A 17,519-nucleotide genomic window follows, 5' to 3' on the forward strand; every position below is an offset into this window, starting at 1 on the left:
AATGTTGTAGGGAGGCTCCCATGTGTGTGCCTTGTCTGAGCACAGTTGGGAGGGTGGCAGGGGTGGACTGAAGTGTATCCAGAGATGAAAACATGCATCTATGCTTAAGAATGCCAGATTAGGAAGGGGCACCTGGGTGGCTCAGTTGATTAAGCAGCCCAACACTAGATTTTGGCTCAGGTCATGATCTCAGGGTCCTGGGATTGAACCCCATGTTGGGCTCTGTGGAGTCTGCTTGAATTCTCTCTACCCCGTCTCCCTCTGTCCTTCCTCCTGCTCATGCTCTCTCTCTCTATAAAATAAATAAATAAAATCTTAAAAAGAATGCCAGGTCTGGTCTGACATGAGGCTTAGTGGACTTCTACCCTGGCTTCTCCCTCCTTTTGGCCTCCTCCTTTTTCTCCCCTCCCCTCCTTCTTCTTGGCCTCCTCCTTTTTCTCCCCTCCCTCCTTTTCACTTCCTCTGTTTCTCCCTCTGCATGTTACTGTGCTTAGAACAAAGACACCAACAATAACAGGACACCTATTTAACTCTAATTTAAAATAAATAAGTGTTTAATAATTATAGTTTCAGGCAATTAAATTGAGTATAAATGGAATAATTTTAGCCTTCAGTTTATTCATGTTTTCTGTTTAGTAGTTTAGTAAATCAAGTAAAAGAAAAAAAAATCTTATTATTATCATGCTTACAACTTGTCAGAGATACTAGCTTTTTTTAAAGTTTTGTAGGAAAGATTGGAGGCAGGGCACCTGGCTGGCTCAGTCAGTAGAGCCGGCTACACTTGATCTTGGGGTTATGGGTTTGAGGCTCATGGTGGATGTAGAGAGTACTTAAAAAATAAAATCGTAATAAAAGAAAAAAAGGAAGGTTTGAGGCACTATGACAGAATGAACCGACTATCCAAGACTAGCAATATGGATGATCTCCTTAACACAAAACATTTAATACAGAATATGGTAACCACACAGAAACAGCCACAGATAACAGATTCCGGGGGAGGGTTGAAACAGCCCACTTCTCACCTCAGATTCCCCAGCATGCTGGGAGACAGAGAGTGGCTCAACCCTTTTTGTGGTTGTTATGTTTTATATCTAATTTTTTTTTGAGTTGTGAACGGTGCCAGTTGAATTTTTCAAGGGACAAAATATAGTTTACTTATTCAGCAGTGCTTATATACTCCTCAAGAAAATAGAATGGGATATGTGAAATTTTCACAGTGATCCATTTTATACCAAGATTTTAAATTTGCTGCTTGGTTTGTTTCTCGGAAAGAGAAATAACTCGGACTGCACTAGTCAAATCTAAACCAGCCAAAGTTACAGAGTCAAGAAAACAACTCGAGATTATGATCTGGATATTATAGATCATTCTAGCAGAAATATTCTATAGATTAGGTATTGAGTAAATTATTACAACATGATCTAAAATATTCTCTATTGCTTTATACAAGGAACATTCTTAGGCTCATAACATGTGTTATACAAAAGATAAGGCTTATTATTGTCTAAGGCTCTTGCTCTTAGAGTATGTAGATTCTCCCACTTTCTAGATGGTGTACATCCTGCCCAGAGTTTTGGGAACTCCGTGGGAGAAGGGATGGGATAGGTCTCGAAATTGAGTAGGCAGCCTTTCTTTCACCTGTCTTCAGTGAGATTCCTAGACCCTCAATGTGCTGATGTCCTCCAGTCCAGGCCCCGTCCATTGTACCTTCCAAAGAAAATCAGCCTTCCCTCTTTCTTTAAGGGAGGCAGGAACATGTTGGGGGGCTGGGCTTTCGGTCTCTCATGTGAGCCTATCTTCTCCCCCACTTCCACAGGAACATCTCACCACCCGCTCTTGTGTGTTTGGGGTTATGTGGCGTAAATCAGGTGACTTCTCAGCGTTCCTTGAATGCCTGTTGAGGATGTAGCTTTCCTGAGTCTGTTTTAAACGTTACTGATACTGTCTTCACCCTCACTGTCCTTGTTCTTAAGAGCTCATGCCTTTAAAAATGTCCCTTCTTTCTACTTCTCATGGAACATGGGAGGAAGCTGAGGTTAAATGGACGTTTCACTCAACCATCTGTACAGGGCAGTGATGTTATCTCTTTTGACGCCAGCTCTGGTTATTTTCATGACTCCTACTATATATTATCAGTTGGCGTGCTAGTATGCTGTGGGACAAATGCATGGAACAAGAAAAAGATACACTTAACCTCAGCTCAACGTCATTGTATCTGTAGATTTGACCTGGACTAATTTAGTGGTTAGTGTGCTTCTCTGTTAAATTTGGATTACCTACTTTCTGAAGAATATGTTAACTTAAATCCCTGGGTGCAACAGGAAATAGTGTCTCATTTCCGTTTACTATTGTTGACTTAGGGAGGATGGGCACTTCTGCAGAACTGCCATCTGGGGCTCGATTTCATGGATGAGCTAATGGACATAATTGTAGAGACCGAGATGGTACATGATGCTTTCCGCCTGTGGATGACCACCGAAGTTCACAAGAACTTTCCCATTACGCTCCTTCAGATGGCCATTAAATTTGCCAACGAGCCTCCACAGGGCCTCCGGGCAGGCTTGAAAAGAACATATGGTGGTGAGTCGAGGGGACTTTTGTGCTTAAATTTGTTGTCTTAAAGAAATTGCAAAAGCCGTGAGTCACGATAGAGCTGTAGTGAACTATACTCTTATTTACCATGATAAGGAGAAGACGACACCTTGTTGTGCCCCACATGGAATACGTTCTGGTGACCTTAAGACATCAGAGCTCATGGTCATCCACCTTGAACTTTTCCCGTATTCCCCGGATTGCTCTGCCTTGGCCTGTGCTCTTCTCCAGCTAGACACATGCCTCTCTATGTTAACATTATTTTGCCATTTATGGTCCTTCATGCTCCCTACCTAAAGTTGGCCGATAGCCTCTTGCAAAAGCAGAGGCTGAATTCAAGTTATGACCTGCCTCCGTTTCAGGAGGCCATCTGAACAATCTACAGTTTTATTGAGTTGCTAACAAGGCGCAAATGTTTGTCAGGCTGTGAGGTAATGTGGGGATAAATAGATGGGGAAGGATGAGGGTGGTAAAAAAATTCTAAGTAAAAAATATACAGTTATATATATGTAATATAAATGCATAATAATTATAATAATAATTTTTTATTATGTTTTGTTAGTCACCATACAGTACATCATTAGTTTTTGATGTCATGTTCCATGATCCATTGTTTATGTATAACACCCACTCTCCATGGAATCCGTGCCCTCCTTGATACCCATCACCAGGCTCACCCATCCCCCCCAACCCCCTCCCCTCTAAAACCCTTAGTTTGTTTCTCAGAGTCCACAGTCTGTCATGGTTTGTCTCCCACTCCAGTTACCCCCCTTCATTTTTCCCTTCCTTCTCCTAATGTCCTCCATGCTATTCCTTATGTTCCACCAATAAGTGAAACCATATGATAATTGCCTTTCTCTGATTGACTTATTTCACTTAGCATAATTTGGGAGATATACTCAGGTGTGGTAGGCTTCTAGACACACTGTCTTAATTGGTATTAAATTGTGAGTAGTATATACTGAAGTTCATTGCAACTTGAGTACAGATTCCAAATAATAATGATAATAATAACAATAATAAATAATTAGTAGTACTAGTTGTTTTAGTAGTAGCATTTATAATACTAATAATAGTATTATATTAAATGATATATTATTAAGTTACTAGTAATAATAAATAATATTAATAATAGCATTTGAAATACTAGTATTTTAGTAATAGTATTCATTTTACTGCCATCCTTCTTCTACCTCTAGTTTTTCCCCACAATATCTTGTCAGACTGGCAGGAACTTGACCCATGTTAAGTTAAGTTAACCAGCCCCAAACCTCCTCGCCCAATCTCTTTGCAGATTTTTCAGCGAGAAACACCCTCTGGACACCCGAAAGTTAAATTATAATTGTCATATGAATGTGATAAAAATAATTCAAAATAAATGAATTTTACTATCAGAAATATACAAAAATAATAACTTATAAGTGTAATAAGAAGTCAAGGTGTGTGAGTGACGATACAGGTTTTTGCCCCACCGGCCGTGACAGGTGTGAGCCAGGACCTGCTGGATGTGAGCACCGCAGCCCAGTGGAAACCCATGCTCTATGCGGTGGCTTTCCTGCACTCCACGGTCCAGGAGAGGAGGAAGTTCGGTCCCCTGGGATGGAACATCCCCTATGAATTTAATCAGGCTGACTTTAATGCCACCGTGCAGTTCATCCAAAACCACCTAGATGATATGGATGTCAAAAAGGTACCGTGTGTGCGCCGCCCTGTGCTGCCAGTGCCTGTGGGCACAGGGCCTCCTATTCACATACCTGCCCAGCTTGGGGACTGATCCTGTGACAGTGATGGCCTTCTATGCTTGCATAGTCCTACCTTTAAGTCATGCCAGCTGGGTCACACTTGCCTCTGGATTTCAGATGAAAAAAAGGAACCAGTTTTGTTTATCTTTGTATTTCTCAAAGCTGAGCTGAAATTACATGCAAGGCAAAAGTTTGAATGGGGTGGGGTGAGAAAACTCGTTTTTTAGAATCTTAAACGAAAATGAAAGTCTAGGTCACTTTTGAAGCATGTGTTTTTTAAGGAGCTGCCTCGGTATTCTCCAAAGCTAGCTTTTTTTAAGTTGAAATTAAAATATGAAAGCATAGGAATTCACCAAAGGGGTTGATTTCAAATCATGTGCAGGAGCTTTGAGTAATCCTCAAGGTTTGTCTATGTCATTTTCTTCCTGCACTTTTAACATTACTGATGAAAAATGAATGAATGACTTTGGTGACCACAAATACACAGCTGTTGCTTGGTGGGGAAAACCAGGACGAACCGGTAATCAGTTCTCCACAACTGTCCATGTCCGCAGGGCGTCTCCTGGACCACTGTCTGCTACATGATAGGAGAGATTCAGTACGGGGGCAGAGTCACCGATGACTATGATAAGAGGTTGCTGAACACATTTGCTAAGGTCTGGTTCAGTGAAAATATGTTTGGATCCGATTTCAGCTTTTACCAAGGGTATAATATTCCAAAATGCAACACAGTGGATAACTATCTTCAATATATCCAGGTTTGTCCGCTTCAGAATTATATGCATAGAGCGCACGTCTATAGCCTAGTGACCATTTTGATATTTTATTTGCATTGCAAACACTGCTTTTAAAATAAATTTTAATGGTGATACATACTCTCACTGTAAGTGCTTTCTTCATATGTTTATATCGCCTAATGATTACAATGTTTGTATTTGTTCTGAGTGTGGGTTTTGTATGAATTCCCTCCCTTCCTTCCCTTTTATTCTTCCTGAGGAATATTCTTTGGGGATACGACAGACTGGACGGATTTTGAACTAGGGACGCTCCAAAAGTCCCCGGGAACACTCGAGATCTCAGCTCCTTGTGGTAACAGGGCGAAGGCCACCTCTGGACTCACCCTGAGACCTCTGGTTCTCAGTCCTGGCCGAATGGTTAGAATCTGAGGATCTTCAGGAACCTTCTTGGCCGTGGGGAGCTATCTTGTGTCAATGGGCTAGCAGCAACCCTGTCCTCTCCTCCCTAGATGTCAGCATCCCCCATCCAGTTGTGACAACCAAACATGTCTCCAGACATGCCAAATGTACCCGGGGGGCAAAATCGCCCCTGGCTGGGAAGTGTTGGTCTAAGAGGGAATATGGTAGATTTTGACAGGAAATTTGAGGAAAAGATCTGATTTGTGTTTCAGGGTAACTACATTTTCTGTCTCTATACCTTGAACTCGTTAGATCATTATTTAGAAACCTCTTTTGGGGGGTGCCTGGGTGGCTCAGTGGGTTAAAGCCTCTGCCTTCAGCTCAGGTCATGATCCCGGAGTCCTGGGATCGAGCCCCACATCGGGCTCTCTGCTCAGCGGGGAGCCTGCTTCCCCTTCTCTCTCTCTGCCTGCCTCTCTGTCTACTTGTAATCTCTGTCACATAAATAGATAAAATCTTTAAAAAAAAAAAAAAAGAAACCTCTTTTGGGACTCCTGGGTGGCTCAGTCAGTTAAGTGTCTGCCTTTGTCTTTTGTCATGATCCTGGGGTCCTGGGATCTGGCCCCACATGGGGCTCCCTGCTCAGCGGAGAACCTACTTCTCCCTGTCCCTCTGCTGCTCCCCCTGCTTGTGCTCTCTCGCTCTCTTGCTCTATCTGTCAAATAAATAAATAAAATCTTAAAAAACAAAAAGAAATCTCTTTTGCCTCTATCTGAGATTCATCTCAGAGTGAACAAACTAAAACCCAATGGCCCCAAAGGGCTCAATTTATCAGTACATTTAGAGGTTCTGTGATATATGAATGTAATGAGTTTATTGTACATTACCACCTCTACACTTGTATTAATTCAGATCAACAAATATATTTGTCTTAACTGCTCTATAGATGTCTTTAAATCATTAGCACTGAATACAAAAGTGCCTGCGAAGATATAAATTTAGATATGCCCGTACATGCATTTATTTACATATACTTCATTTCACAATGAACTTGAGGTTGTTCATGAGAAGACATTATGTAAAAAGGAATAAAATAAGGGAGGAGATTGCAGGAAAAATATGAGACAATAATGAAGTTTAGGATACAATTCACACATCGAAACCAATGTCAAATTTAGGTACATTTTTTTTCTTTCAAATAGCTGTGTTCTTCGCCTGCTGATGCTGCTTCTGATTGTCTCTTGCTGTCTGCTTTTCCCTCACACTTGGTCGCTCTCGGTGTTCCTCTTTTCCTAGCCTCCATCTTTCTCCCTGGGAGAGTACAGTTCCCACCTGTGCTCCTCTTTGGGCCATAGTTGCTAAAACTATCATATTCTGGTACCTTAAAACATAGAAACCATTAGTTATATCACATTTATTTAAAAGATTGGTTTAAATTAGATCTTTAGAAAACAAAGTACTAATCCATAGCTCCCTTTCTATTTCACATGTTCTAAAACAAGACAGTGTCTCTGATTAAATTTGCTGGAGGTGGAGATGGTAAGGACCCCTGACCTTACTGTGTTTCTCAGTGTTCATCCTCTTTCACACCAACTTTTGGCTCTCTTCTGGAGAAATTATTGAGATTGCAGCCTGACAGAAATAAGACATATCATGTAAATACTTATCTTTTTGGAGGTGGTGGGGATAGTATTTGATGCTATTTATTTATTTATTTATTCATTTAAAAATTCGAGTATAGTTGACACCCAATGTTACATGACTTATCTTAATAAAAACATTTCTTTCCTAAGACTGTATTATCTAAGGGGTGCTTATGTCAGCAATGTGGGCTAATGTGGGGTACTTGTTGTTCAGAGCTTGCCTACCTACGACAGCCCTGAGGTGTTCGGACTGCATCCCAATGCCGACATTACTTACCAGAGCAAGCTGGCCAAGGACGTGCTGGACACCATCCTCAGCATCCAACCCAAGGACAGCTCCGGGGGAGGGGATGAGACCCGGGAGGCTGTGGTGGCCCGGCTGGCCGACGATATGCTGGAAAAGCTGCCTCCCGACTACAGCCCATTTGAAGTGAGTTGATGACATTCTGATAGGATGTCAGCACTGGGATGCATCTGTTTGGTTGGTGGGAGTGAAGAGTAAGGAAGGAGGGCAAAAAATGATTTTTCTGAAACTAAAAAAAAATTCACGAACTCACTTCCCGAAGAACCAGGGAAAGAAGTTTTTAAATCTATAAATGTGATCATTTTGAAATAGAAACAACAAAGAACCCTGACAAGAATGTTCATGTTCGTGACTAGATTCTAAGTGTATACCGATGGATTAGGATTGCTTTTCTAGAACTTTTCTTTGAGGTTCTTCACATTGTCATTCGTTCAAAGGAAAGTCATGTATTTTGAAAATCAGGCACCTGGTCAATGAAAAAATATTGTGTAATTTAATGCACATCTTAAAATTCAGGCCATCCTAATTTCAGGAAGGTTATATCAGTAACTCTACAGCTTCATAGGTTTTGAAAATTGATTTGTCTTTTTAATATGTAAGTGACTTCTAAGCCAATTTTATGATTAGGAAAGTTCATTTTTTAGACAGTTTAGCAGATGTTAGTGAAAAGATTTACCCTGAACACATTTTAAAATCTTAGATAAAATCTCCAGTGACTGACTAACTTTCCACGTAGTCTTAGCAGATGCCCCGGACTGACCCTGTAACACTTCTGTCACAGGACCCCCTGGCCCCTTATATATTGCCCTTCTTTACCCGGTTTTCAAAAAAGAAACCTGCAGCATTTTGTTTCTTTAGCATCTTATTATTTTCCACAAAGCAGACCATTTTGGTTGCTGGTACTGTACACTGAACTCAAGGACCCATTACCAAGGGAATAATTTCCCCTTGAGAAAACTGATCACTTGCTGGGAGAAAATCAATACCATTATCAGCTTTCATAAGCACCTCTCGTTGTAGTATTGGGAAAGAGGTCGTTCATATCTAACAGTGGCTGAAATATTTATGAAGCAATAAAAATATCTAAAAATGGAATAGCTGTTACATAAATAAACGTGGTAAGTAATGGGGTTTAGGAGAGCTTCCTTCCTTTGTCTGTGTTGCCTTGGGATAAAGCAACTCAGCCCAGCAGGATAGCTGATCCATAGAAGACGCTCTCGATAAATACTTGTTGGGTGGAAACGGGTGGGTGGGTGGGGGGATGATCGGATGGATGCTCTGATGGAAAAAACAGGAAGCATTGAAAACAGGAGTCTAGTCTTTTGAAGCAGCCAGCAGGATGGTCGTGTGCATGTACACATCTGTTTTTTGTGTGTCTGCGTGTGTGTTTGCCAGTCTTAGGCCAGCAGGTACACGAACATTTCCCGGCGAGCGCCGCTGCTGTTCGGAAGGCTGCGTGGTTGTGGTCGTGTGTTCGTATTCTTCTGGGAATGAATGGCTGCCTGTTCTCTCCCACCTGGGACGGGAAGTCAGCTGGTCCACCCACAGATGTGTCCTTTTGTGTTTCTCCTTTGTTTTCTGGCAGTGAAAAAAAAAAAATTAAAAGCTTACCATTAGCAGAATTGGACAATCGGGGGCCTTTCAGCAGCCGCAGGGAACCGGTTACATAAATAGCCGTCGCCGTCACGTTTTTAACACGTGCTGAATGTCTCCACGGCAGGTGAAAGAGAGGCTGCAGAAGTTGGGGCCGTTCCAGCCGATGAACATTTTCCTCAGGCAGGAGATAGACAGAATGCAGAGGCTGCTCACCCTGGTCCGCAGCACCCTGACCGAGCTGAAACTCGCCATCGACGGCACCATCATCATGAGCGAAGATCTGGGAGATGCGCTGAACTGCATGTTTGATGCCAGAATTCCTGCTCGGTGGAAGAAAGTACGGTTAAGGCTGCTCCCGGTCTGCTTCCTCACTTTATTGTTGTCAGTAGTCGGGATTGGCGGGTGGAAAGCAGGAGAGCATCGTTTACTTAGAAGGGTTCTTTTTTTTAGGGACGGATCCCCTGGTAGGCCCGTAATTGTAGCTTTTAGTGCGGGAAGGAGACTACTTAGCATCTCCCACATATCAGGCACTCTACTAGGCCATTTACATGCATGATTTCGTTTAAATTTTTGCATTTTATAACCCTCATTTTGCAGGTGAGGGACTTGAGATTGGGAGACACTGAGTCTTTTCCCAGATCACACGCCTAAGGAGTCCAAGGGTCAGAAATTAAACCTGGGCTCTTGAGCCTCAAATCCCATGATTTTAGCTTTGTAGAAGGAAGTTTTCCTACACACACACACACACACACACACACACACAGCCAAAGTCACACCAAAGAGAAACATTTTTCATGGCTTTGCCTGTAGATATGTGAGTATGTATATCTTCAGGTAACAAGATAATGATTTAACAGTATGCTTACTGATCGTGTGCTGGTCCTTGTGCTAAATGGCAGATACGCTTTTGGCAAATGCTTGTCTACTTGGAGAAGTAAAGAGAGTACCAGAGTATCTTTGTCCAGAGTTCATGCATTGTGGGGGACGGTGAAGATCTGGGTGTATGGTGGGAGCCCTGGGGAGGATGGAAAGCTGGGGCCGGGCCAGGTGGGGGAATGTACAGGGAGGGCAGCATCAGGAGATGGGATTGGGTCATGCAGTGACTGGGGTCTTGGCCTTCTGGAAGCTACTCAGGTAAATGGGAAGGTGAGACATAATAGTGTTAGAACTGAAAGAGACTGTTGAGCATCGAGACTCTGGTATCTCACCCTGGGCTTTAGAAACCCAGATCAGCCTTGACCAGACTCCGTCCTCTCCTCACCTTCAGTGAATTCATTCCCAAGGCCGGAGAGTTTTCTATGTGGACTGACTGTCCTTGTTGCCAGTGGCAGAGGGAGAACCTACCTGGTCACTAGTCAGTAGCCTCTGCAGGTTCATTTCCCACCAAACCAGCTCACCCAGCTTGGTCAGCTCCTGGAAGGCTTTGGAGCAGGGATCCTTGTCAGGAGGGGCCCTCGCATTAATGGTTCCCTGTGCCCTCAGATCAAATGCAGTATAAACACATCTTTTTCAGTTAACACACCTATAAAGATAGGATAGAATGAGTTACCTAATTTTAAAATTATGATTTTTTTTTACAATTTTTTATTCTACTCAACTTATTGTCAGTCTTTGGAATCTCATTTTTTATAGACAAATTAATTCTTAAGAATTTGAAATTCAAGCAGTATATCTACACAGTTTGATCACTACATTCATTCATACATAAAGTATTCCAATTACAGTAAAATGATATAAAATATGGTTTGGAGATATCTACTGGTAGAGTTGCTGCTAACACTAATGACATACCCATGCCAATTGTAATAATAGAAGTTCCACGTGTGAATTCAGGCAGAATACTAAAGGCAATGAACACAATTAATTTGTTGGTGGTAAGGGACCTGTGTTTCCATTTCTGCTCCTTCATCAGAGGAATAGAAGAAGTTCATTCTCAGGGACAAGAACTTCAGAAAATAACTGTTGTTTGCCTCATTAAAAATGAGAAGTGGAGGAAGGCTTCTATCATTTTTCATCAACAGGATATATTTTATTTTTTTAATAATATATTTTAAAGAGACCATGAGCACATTTATGTAAATGGAAACCCTGTTTTATGGTGTAGCTGTTAAAAATGTAACCTAAGGAGAAAAAAATGTAAACTAAGGAAAAATAGTTGAGACCTATTAAATTTAATTCAATTAACTATTTTAGCTGCTTTATAGTGGAATTGGTAGTGAATATATTTGAACTTGAAGAGCATACTGAGTGCTAGATTGTTCTGGAATTCATGTGATGATCAGCTGATTCTAGCATATCTTAATATCAGGAGGAGGAAGAATAATTTGAAAACTTAAATGTCAGAACCCAAGGGAAATTCATGTCTCAGGGACTTTTAAGTTCTAAAAGTGAATTTGGTATTTCATCATTTTTTTCCTGTGCACATAGCTAGTCACCCAGCAGAATGAAGCCTGTATTAATGAATTATTTCAATGTATGCATTTCAGGCATCATGGATTTCTAGTACGTTGGGTTTCTGGTTTACTGAACTTCTAGAAAGAAACTGCCAGTTTACCTCCTGGGTTTTCAACGGCCGACCCCACTGCTTCTGGATGACTGGCTTTTTTAACCCCCAAGGATTTTTAACTGCAATGCGCCAGGTAATAGTTTCGACTTACACCTGTTGTGTTATTATGATTTTCTTTTACAAGGTTTTCTTCTGTCAGTATAGTTTTAAGACTATAACGAGACAGAGAATGGCTGTCCCTTTGTGCCACCAGCAATTACTTGTCCTGAAAGGAAATCCAGCAGCTTGTTCTCAGGCTGCTAACTTGACTTTCAAAGAATTTATTTGTTATCTTTATATTTGATATAATTTGATTTTTTTTGGTAAAATACAGTGGTTGAATTAGGAGTGGGTACTGTTTATGAGAGAATCTTTTTAACTGTGAAAGTACAATTCTACTTCCTCCGAATTAGGGTAATTGGGGGTTACCCTTTCATCACTGTTACACTCTTTATGTTAAGATAAACCTCTAATCACTTCTTCATCTTTTGCTCTTGTTCTTGTCCTGAGCAGGAAATAACGCGGGCCAACAAAGGCTGGGCCTTGGACAATATGGTGCTTTGCAATGAAGTTACCAAGTGGATGAAGGATGACATTTCTGCCCCTCCCACCGAGGGTGTCTACGTCTATGGCTTGTATCTTGAAGGTGCTGGTTGGGACAAGAGGAACATGAAGCTCATTGAATCCAAACCGAAAGTGCTCTTTGAGCTGATGCCTGTCATAAGGATTTATGCGGAAAACAACAGTAAGTTGTCTTGTGCATTTAGAGATGGTTGGCATCAGATTGGATAATGTTATAAACACAAGATCTCATATATTTGTTATCATGGCATGAGGATTTTACTATTTTATCAGCACTCACATTCAGACCCATGTTTAATGAGTGCTTGTTGATTGCTAGGTACTTTTTTGGGTGTTGGGGGGAGGCCATGAATCTAGATCATTCTTGCCTATTTACAAAAGCAGGTCAAATATCTAGGGATACCCATGAAAGGTTAGGTGATGAGATAAGAAGAAAGTGTTTGGAATAGTTAACAGAGGATGGGAAAGGAGGGGAGATGGGAGTGGGAAGAAGTGGTCAGGGGCTGGGTCTTAGTTGCAGAGCCTGGACAGGGCCCGGAAGGTTTGATAAGATGAGGTGGGATGAGTGGTGGAAGGGAGGCTTTCTAGGCAGGACAGTGTAGGACCCCCTGGAGGTGATGACTCTACCAGCTTGGAGATTTAAGCCACGGTGTGAAAGCCAGATTGAATTCATGGCCATTTGGCTTAATCCAGTAGCTAACAGTAAAAACCTGGGTTCATATTCCAGCCTACGAACATAATATTATGTCTGTGAAGCAAACGTTATTGCACTTTGACAAAGTTCTGTGTGGTAAGACTAAAAATATCTAGACTGGTTTCCACCATTGGCCTGATGTGTTCTGAAGGCTTTTGTTATTACATTTCACTCAGCTAATATCTCCTCAGCAATAACCACCTTTCAGCACACCTGGGACTTCCCTGTTCATCTCATTTTTTAAAAATTTATTTTATCTTTTTAATAAAAATTGCATATACTTAAGGTGTACAACATGATGATTTGATGTACACATACATATATGTGGTGAGATGATTGTTGTAAGCCATGCACTCTGGTGATGGCCGTGATAGTGGATTTCAAGGAAAAACTGATTTTATGACAGAAACACAATAGGTTTTTCTTTAAACAAGTAAGGAATAGACCATCTCTTTTTGAAAGACAGCTTCTAGGATCCCCATCTCTTAAATAAATATCACATTTGGGAACATGGGTCCAGGGAAGAGAGTTTATAAACCATGAATATTTATTTTTTAAGCAAATATTTGCTGGATGCCTGTTATGGGCCAGCCACTGTCTTAGGTGCAGAGGACACAAAGATAATGATGAACCAGATCAAGCCCAGAAGGGATTCCCTCTAGTTAGGGAGACTGCCAAGTAAATCAATAATTGAAATGGAATTTGATACATCTTAAGATAGAGATACACTCAGAATGCCCAGGGAGCCGAGAAGCACTTCATAACGAGGTGTGCTTTGACGCTAAGAATGAGTGTGAGAGGACTGGGTGATAGAATTTTCTTAGCAGAGGGAAATACATTAGCTCAGTCGGTCATCCAGTATCTGTCTGGTATTGACCACCCGTGTGCTCTGCTCTGGTGCTGGGGACGCAACAGGGAAGAAAGACGAGGCAGAATCCCCATTCTTACGGAACCCAGTGTCAAGGAGGGACAGGCAGGAAAAAGCAAGCAGATAGAGCTGGTCCTTGTTACTCACGGATTCTGCACTTCAGAATTCACCTGTACTCTACAGTCTGTCTCTACCCCTGAATCCATGCATGAGACACAGCCATTTGCAGGCAGAAGAAGGCTGTGACGTGCCTTATGGAGAAAATAACGTGTCTAACACAGGCTTCACTGAAGCGTGAGTTAAAGTGCCATGAGTTCAATACTCATGAATCAACAATATATGTTAAAAAGGTGTCTTTAAACAAAAACACACCTACAATAAGATTATGTATTGAGTGGTTGATGAACATATTGGGACCAGAGGCTTGTAGGAAACCTGCCCTCTGTTTGGAAGCCCTTGGAACAGTGGTTCAGTAGTTGCTAATTCCCTGTTCCTAGAGATTTTACGTACTGAAGTCCCATGATAATGAGAATTGACTCTAATGAAAATACTGGTTCCAGATAGTTCTTTTCTATGAAGGAAACATACTCGTGTCATGCTAGGGAACGGGTAGTTTAGGGGTTCGGGAAGAGGCTCGCTGAGGAGAGAACATTGAGCTGAGATCCAGGTGACGGAAGGCAGCTCTGCGAATATCCAGGAGCAAAGGTGAGAGTGCAAAGGCGCGAGGTAGTGGTGGATATGCTGTGAGTGAGGAACAGAAAGAAGGTGTGTGAAGGGAGAGGAGCCTGTGAAGAGAGGACGGCATCAGAAAATAAACAGGAAGGTGCACCACATACCCCAAGGGAATCTGACAGGATAAATGTGTCTGGCTGAGCCTAGGCAAGCGAGCCACCTGTGGCTTCAGATTTATTGGTTCTTAGGGTGGTGTGAAGACCTGGGGCAGTGGTTACTTTGTAGAAATAATCATTAAGTGTTCTTTTAACCAAGATAATATTTTAGAAATTTTGCTTGATATATCATTGCGCCCAGTCAACACGTTGCAAAAATGTTTCCCTTATAAAGTAAAAATAAAATAGAATCTTCCTCACATTCAGTTAGGTGTTACTTTTATATATCTTATGACTAAACTATAAAAATCCATTGCAACATGATTTTGAACATCTCAGCGTGGTATCAATAAAGTAATAATTTCATAATACAGGCCGTTCTTTATTATTTAAGAACACATTTTTATAGAAGAACTGTACTCACCCTGCTGGGAATTAGTCAGCGGTGATGCTCATTAGCAGCAGGTTAGGGAGCAAATAGAATAAGCAAAGGAAAAAGTGACTAATTTCAAAGCACTGAAAAAAAAAAAAGAAAAGCTTTCATTCTTTTTTTCTTTTTCTTTCTCTCATTTTTTTTTTTAATTTCAGTAGCAGTTGGTGGAAACTTGTTTTGCCAAATAGCTTTGTTGTCAGAGTAGTGTTTTTTAGTGGTGAAAAGCTAAAATTCCATTGCTGTTTTCATACTATAAACTTAATTTTCATTTAATTTTGATAACTGAATAGGGCTCTAATTGAGCTAAAGAGGTATAGCCTTGTTAATAAAGCTTTAAAGTTCAAGGTTAAAATTCTTATAGTAAATTGTTTTTATGTTGACATGAAGGGTAACTTTTAGTTTAATAGTTTAAATAATTCACCATTGAATTTTCCATATAAGACTGGTTTGTTTCAAAAAAGATGTCTAAATATTTATTGTAACTTTAAAAAATTGCATAATGTGTCCCCAAATGCTTAGGACATCATAAGAACGTCACCCAAATAGTATGAAGTTCACCAAAAGGGCAAAGCCTCCCATATCAACTCTAGCTCCTTTGCTCTCAAAGGAAGTTGCAAAGAGGCAGACATAGGAAATTTCTATCTCCCTATAGATTATATACAGATAGAGTAATGCTTCCCCATGAACTTCAGTGCTATAGGCAATGTGATGGGAAAATGCTAATTGGAACCTTTGGGGGGGACAAAGCAAGACTTAATATGTACCTTTGGGCACTCAGTAGGGTGAGAAGGATCTCAGGGTCTCTACAGCTAATGAGGAAGAAAGTGTTTCTAGAACACCCTGTGAGGCACCCTGACCCAACACTGTGCAGACATGGGGCTGGGGGTGGGAATAACCCCATGCCGGGACCAGGAGCTGGGGGCCTCCTGACTCTTGAGCCCCATGGAATTTAAGCCACCTTCAGTTTGTAAACCCGGGACTCGTTTAGAATCATGGGGAAGGTGAATCTGGGGAATTTTTTTCAGTAAAAAGATAAAGGTGGGTGTAGATTTGTGCATGCATGTGTGTGTGTGTGTGTGTGTGTGTGTGTGTGTGTGTGTGCATGTGTGTGTGAGGAGAGAGAGAAAGGAGAAGTCTAACACACCTTGGGCATCTGCCACATTTCAAGTATTATGCTAGGCTTGGGGGGTCATTCCCATGTATTAATTTGTTTAATCTTTACAACAACTCAGTAAGCTATATCATCCTTGTTTTGCAGATGGGAAAGTTAAGGGGTAGAGATGTATGAAATTGGCCTAGGGTTTCCAGCTACCAAAGCTGGTATCAGAATGTGGGATGAATGCAGACCTCTGGGAATTCCTGTGTTCTACTTAAGACTATGCATTTAGGGGGTCTCTCTGGTGTCTGGGTTGAAGCTTCAAATCAAAGCCCGAATTACAAATGAGGACAGCTTCTTTGCATTTTGAAGTCATGAGTTTATTTTTCTCAGGTACATGGTGAAGTAGATACAGAGTCGGCCCGTCTGGATGAGTGCTCTCACTTCCTGTGGCCTCCTTCTCTGCAGGCTGCGGGCTAAAGGGCTAAATGTGGTCACCTCCCCTGCCAGGTGGCAAGGGTTGGAGGGGTGGGGGGCACGGGGCACACGGGCTCAGGTAAAAGGCAGTGAGCCAGGAGCCTGGATATTTGAGTTGTACTTCTGATTTTATCACTCCAGTAATCAGTCATGTGGCTTTTAAAAAATTTTTTTAAAGACTTTTTATTTATGTATTTGATAGAGAGAGAGGGATCACAAGTAGGCAGAGAGGCAGGCAGAGAGAGAAGGGGAAGCAGGCTCCCCGCCAAGCAGAGAGCCCAATGCGGGGCTCGATCCCAGGACCCTGAGATCATGACCTGAGCCGAAGGCCGAGGCCCAACCCACTGAGCCACCCAGGCGCCCCAGTCATGTGGCTTTGAAGGAGTCTCAAATATGCTCTAAGTTGAAGTCAGACATCTAATTGTTATCTCCAGTTCATTTTCACCTCCTCCTGCTAAGACGTAGAGGCCCACACACTTACAACGTTCTGATTATTGCTGAGATTAAGGGCATAGGTTCTCGACCCATTCTGGCCAGGTTTGGTTCCTATCACAGCTTTATGACCTTGGATGAATAGCTCACCTTGCTGTGCTCCAGTTTTCTCGTCTGCAAAATGGATTTCGTAATGGTATCCATCACATAGGGCTGTTAAGAGCATTAAACTGACAGAGGGCTAGCACCCAGTTAGCATACAATAAATCACGTTGTTATTATTGCTGTTATTAATATGCGAACTCACATGTTTGTTGGAAGATTAAAATAAACATTTAAGAGTCCCCTTTTAATCACTTCAATGTTATTCACAAAGAGGAGTTAAACAAAGGAATGATTTAAAGGTTATATAGGGAATCTCTATGTAACTTGGTTGTTTTGGCTATTGGAAGGAACGTATGATGTAGTGATATGCTAGCACTTGGATGAAAAGTGTAGGCTAGAGAGGGAAGTGACATAGTTAGAAAGTGAAACTCCCTCAAGGTGTTTAAA

General features: G+C 41.5%; 1 protein-coding gene across 2 annotated transcripts in view; it reads left to right on the top strand.

The window, feature by feature from the left end:
- Positions 1-17,519, top strand: part of DNAH5 (dynein axonemal heavy chain 5) — a gene marked incomplete at both ends in the record, with an annotated part of 215,917 nt that overhangs the window by 195,711 nt on the left and 2,687 nt on the right. For both annotated transcript variants that reach the window (XM_080804575.1, XM_080804576.1), the window contains 7 exons: positions 2,361-2,580; positions 4,077-4,282; positions 4,889-5,092; positions 7,328-7,543; positions 9,138-9,350; positions 11,500-11,652; positions 12,072-12,303. In XM_080804575.1, coding sequence (XP_080660701.1) covers positions 2,361-2,580; positions 4,077-4,282; positions 4,889-5,092; positions 7,328-7,543; positions 9,138-9,350; positions 11,500-11,652; positions 12,072-12,303 — 1,444 coding nt within the window. The remainder of the gene's footprint in view (positions 1-2,360; positions 2,581-4,076; positions 4,283-4,888; positions 5,093-7,327; positions 7,544-9,137; positions 9,351-11,499; positions 11,653-12,071; positions 12,304-17,519) is intronic.

The sequence above is a fragment of the Martes martes genome, assembly GCF_963455335.1.
Source record: "Martes martes genome assembly, chromosome: 5".
NCBI classification, from domain to species: domain Eukaryota; kingdom Metazoa; phylum Chordata; class Mammalia; order Carnivora; family Mustelidae; genus Martes; species Martes martes.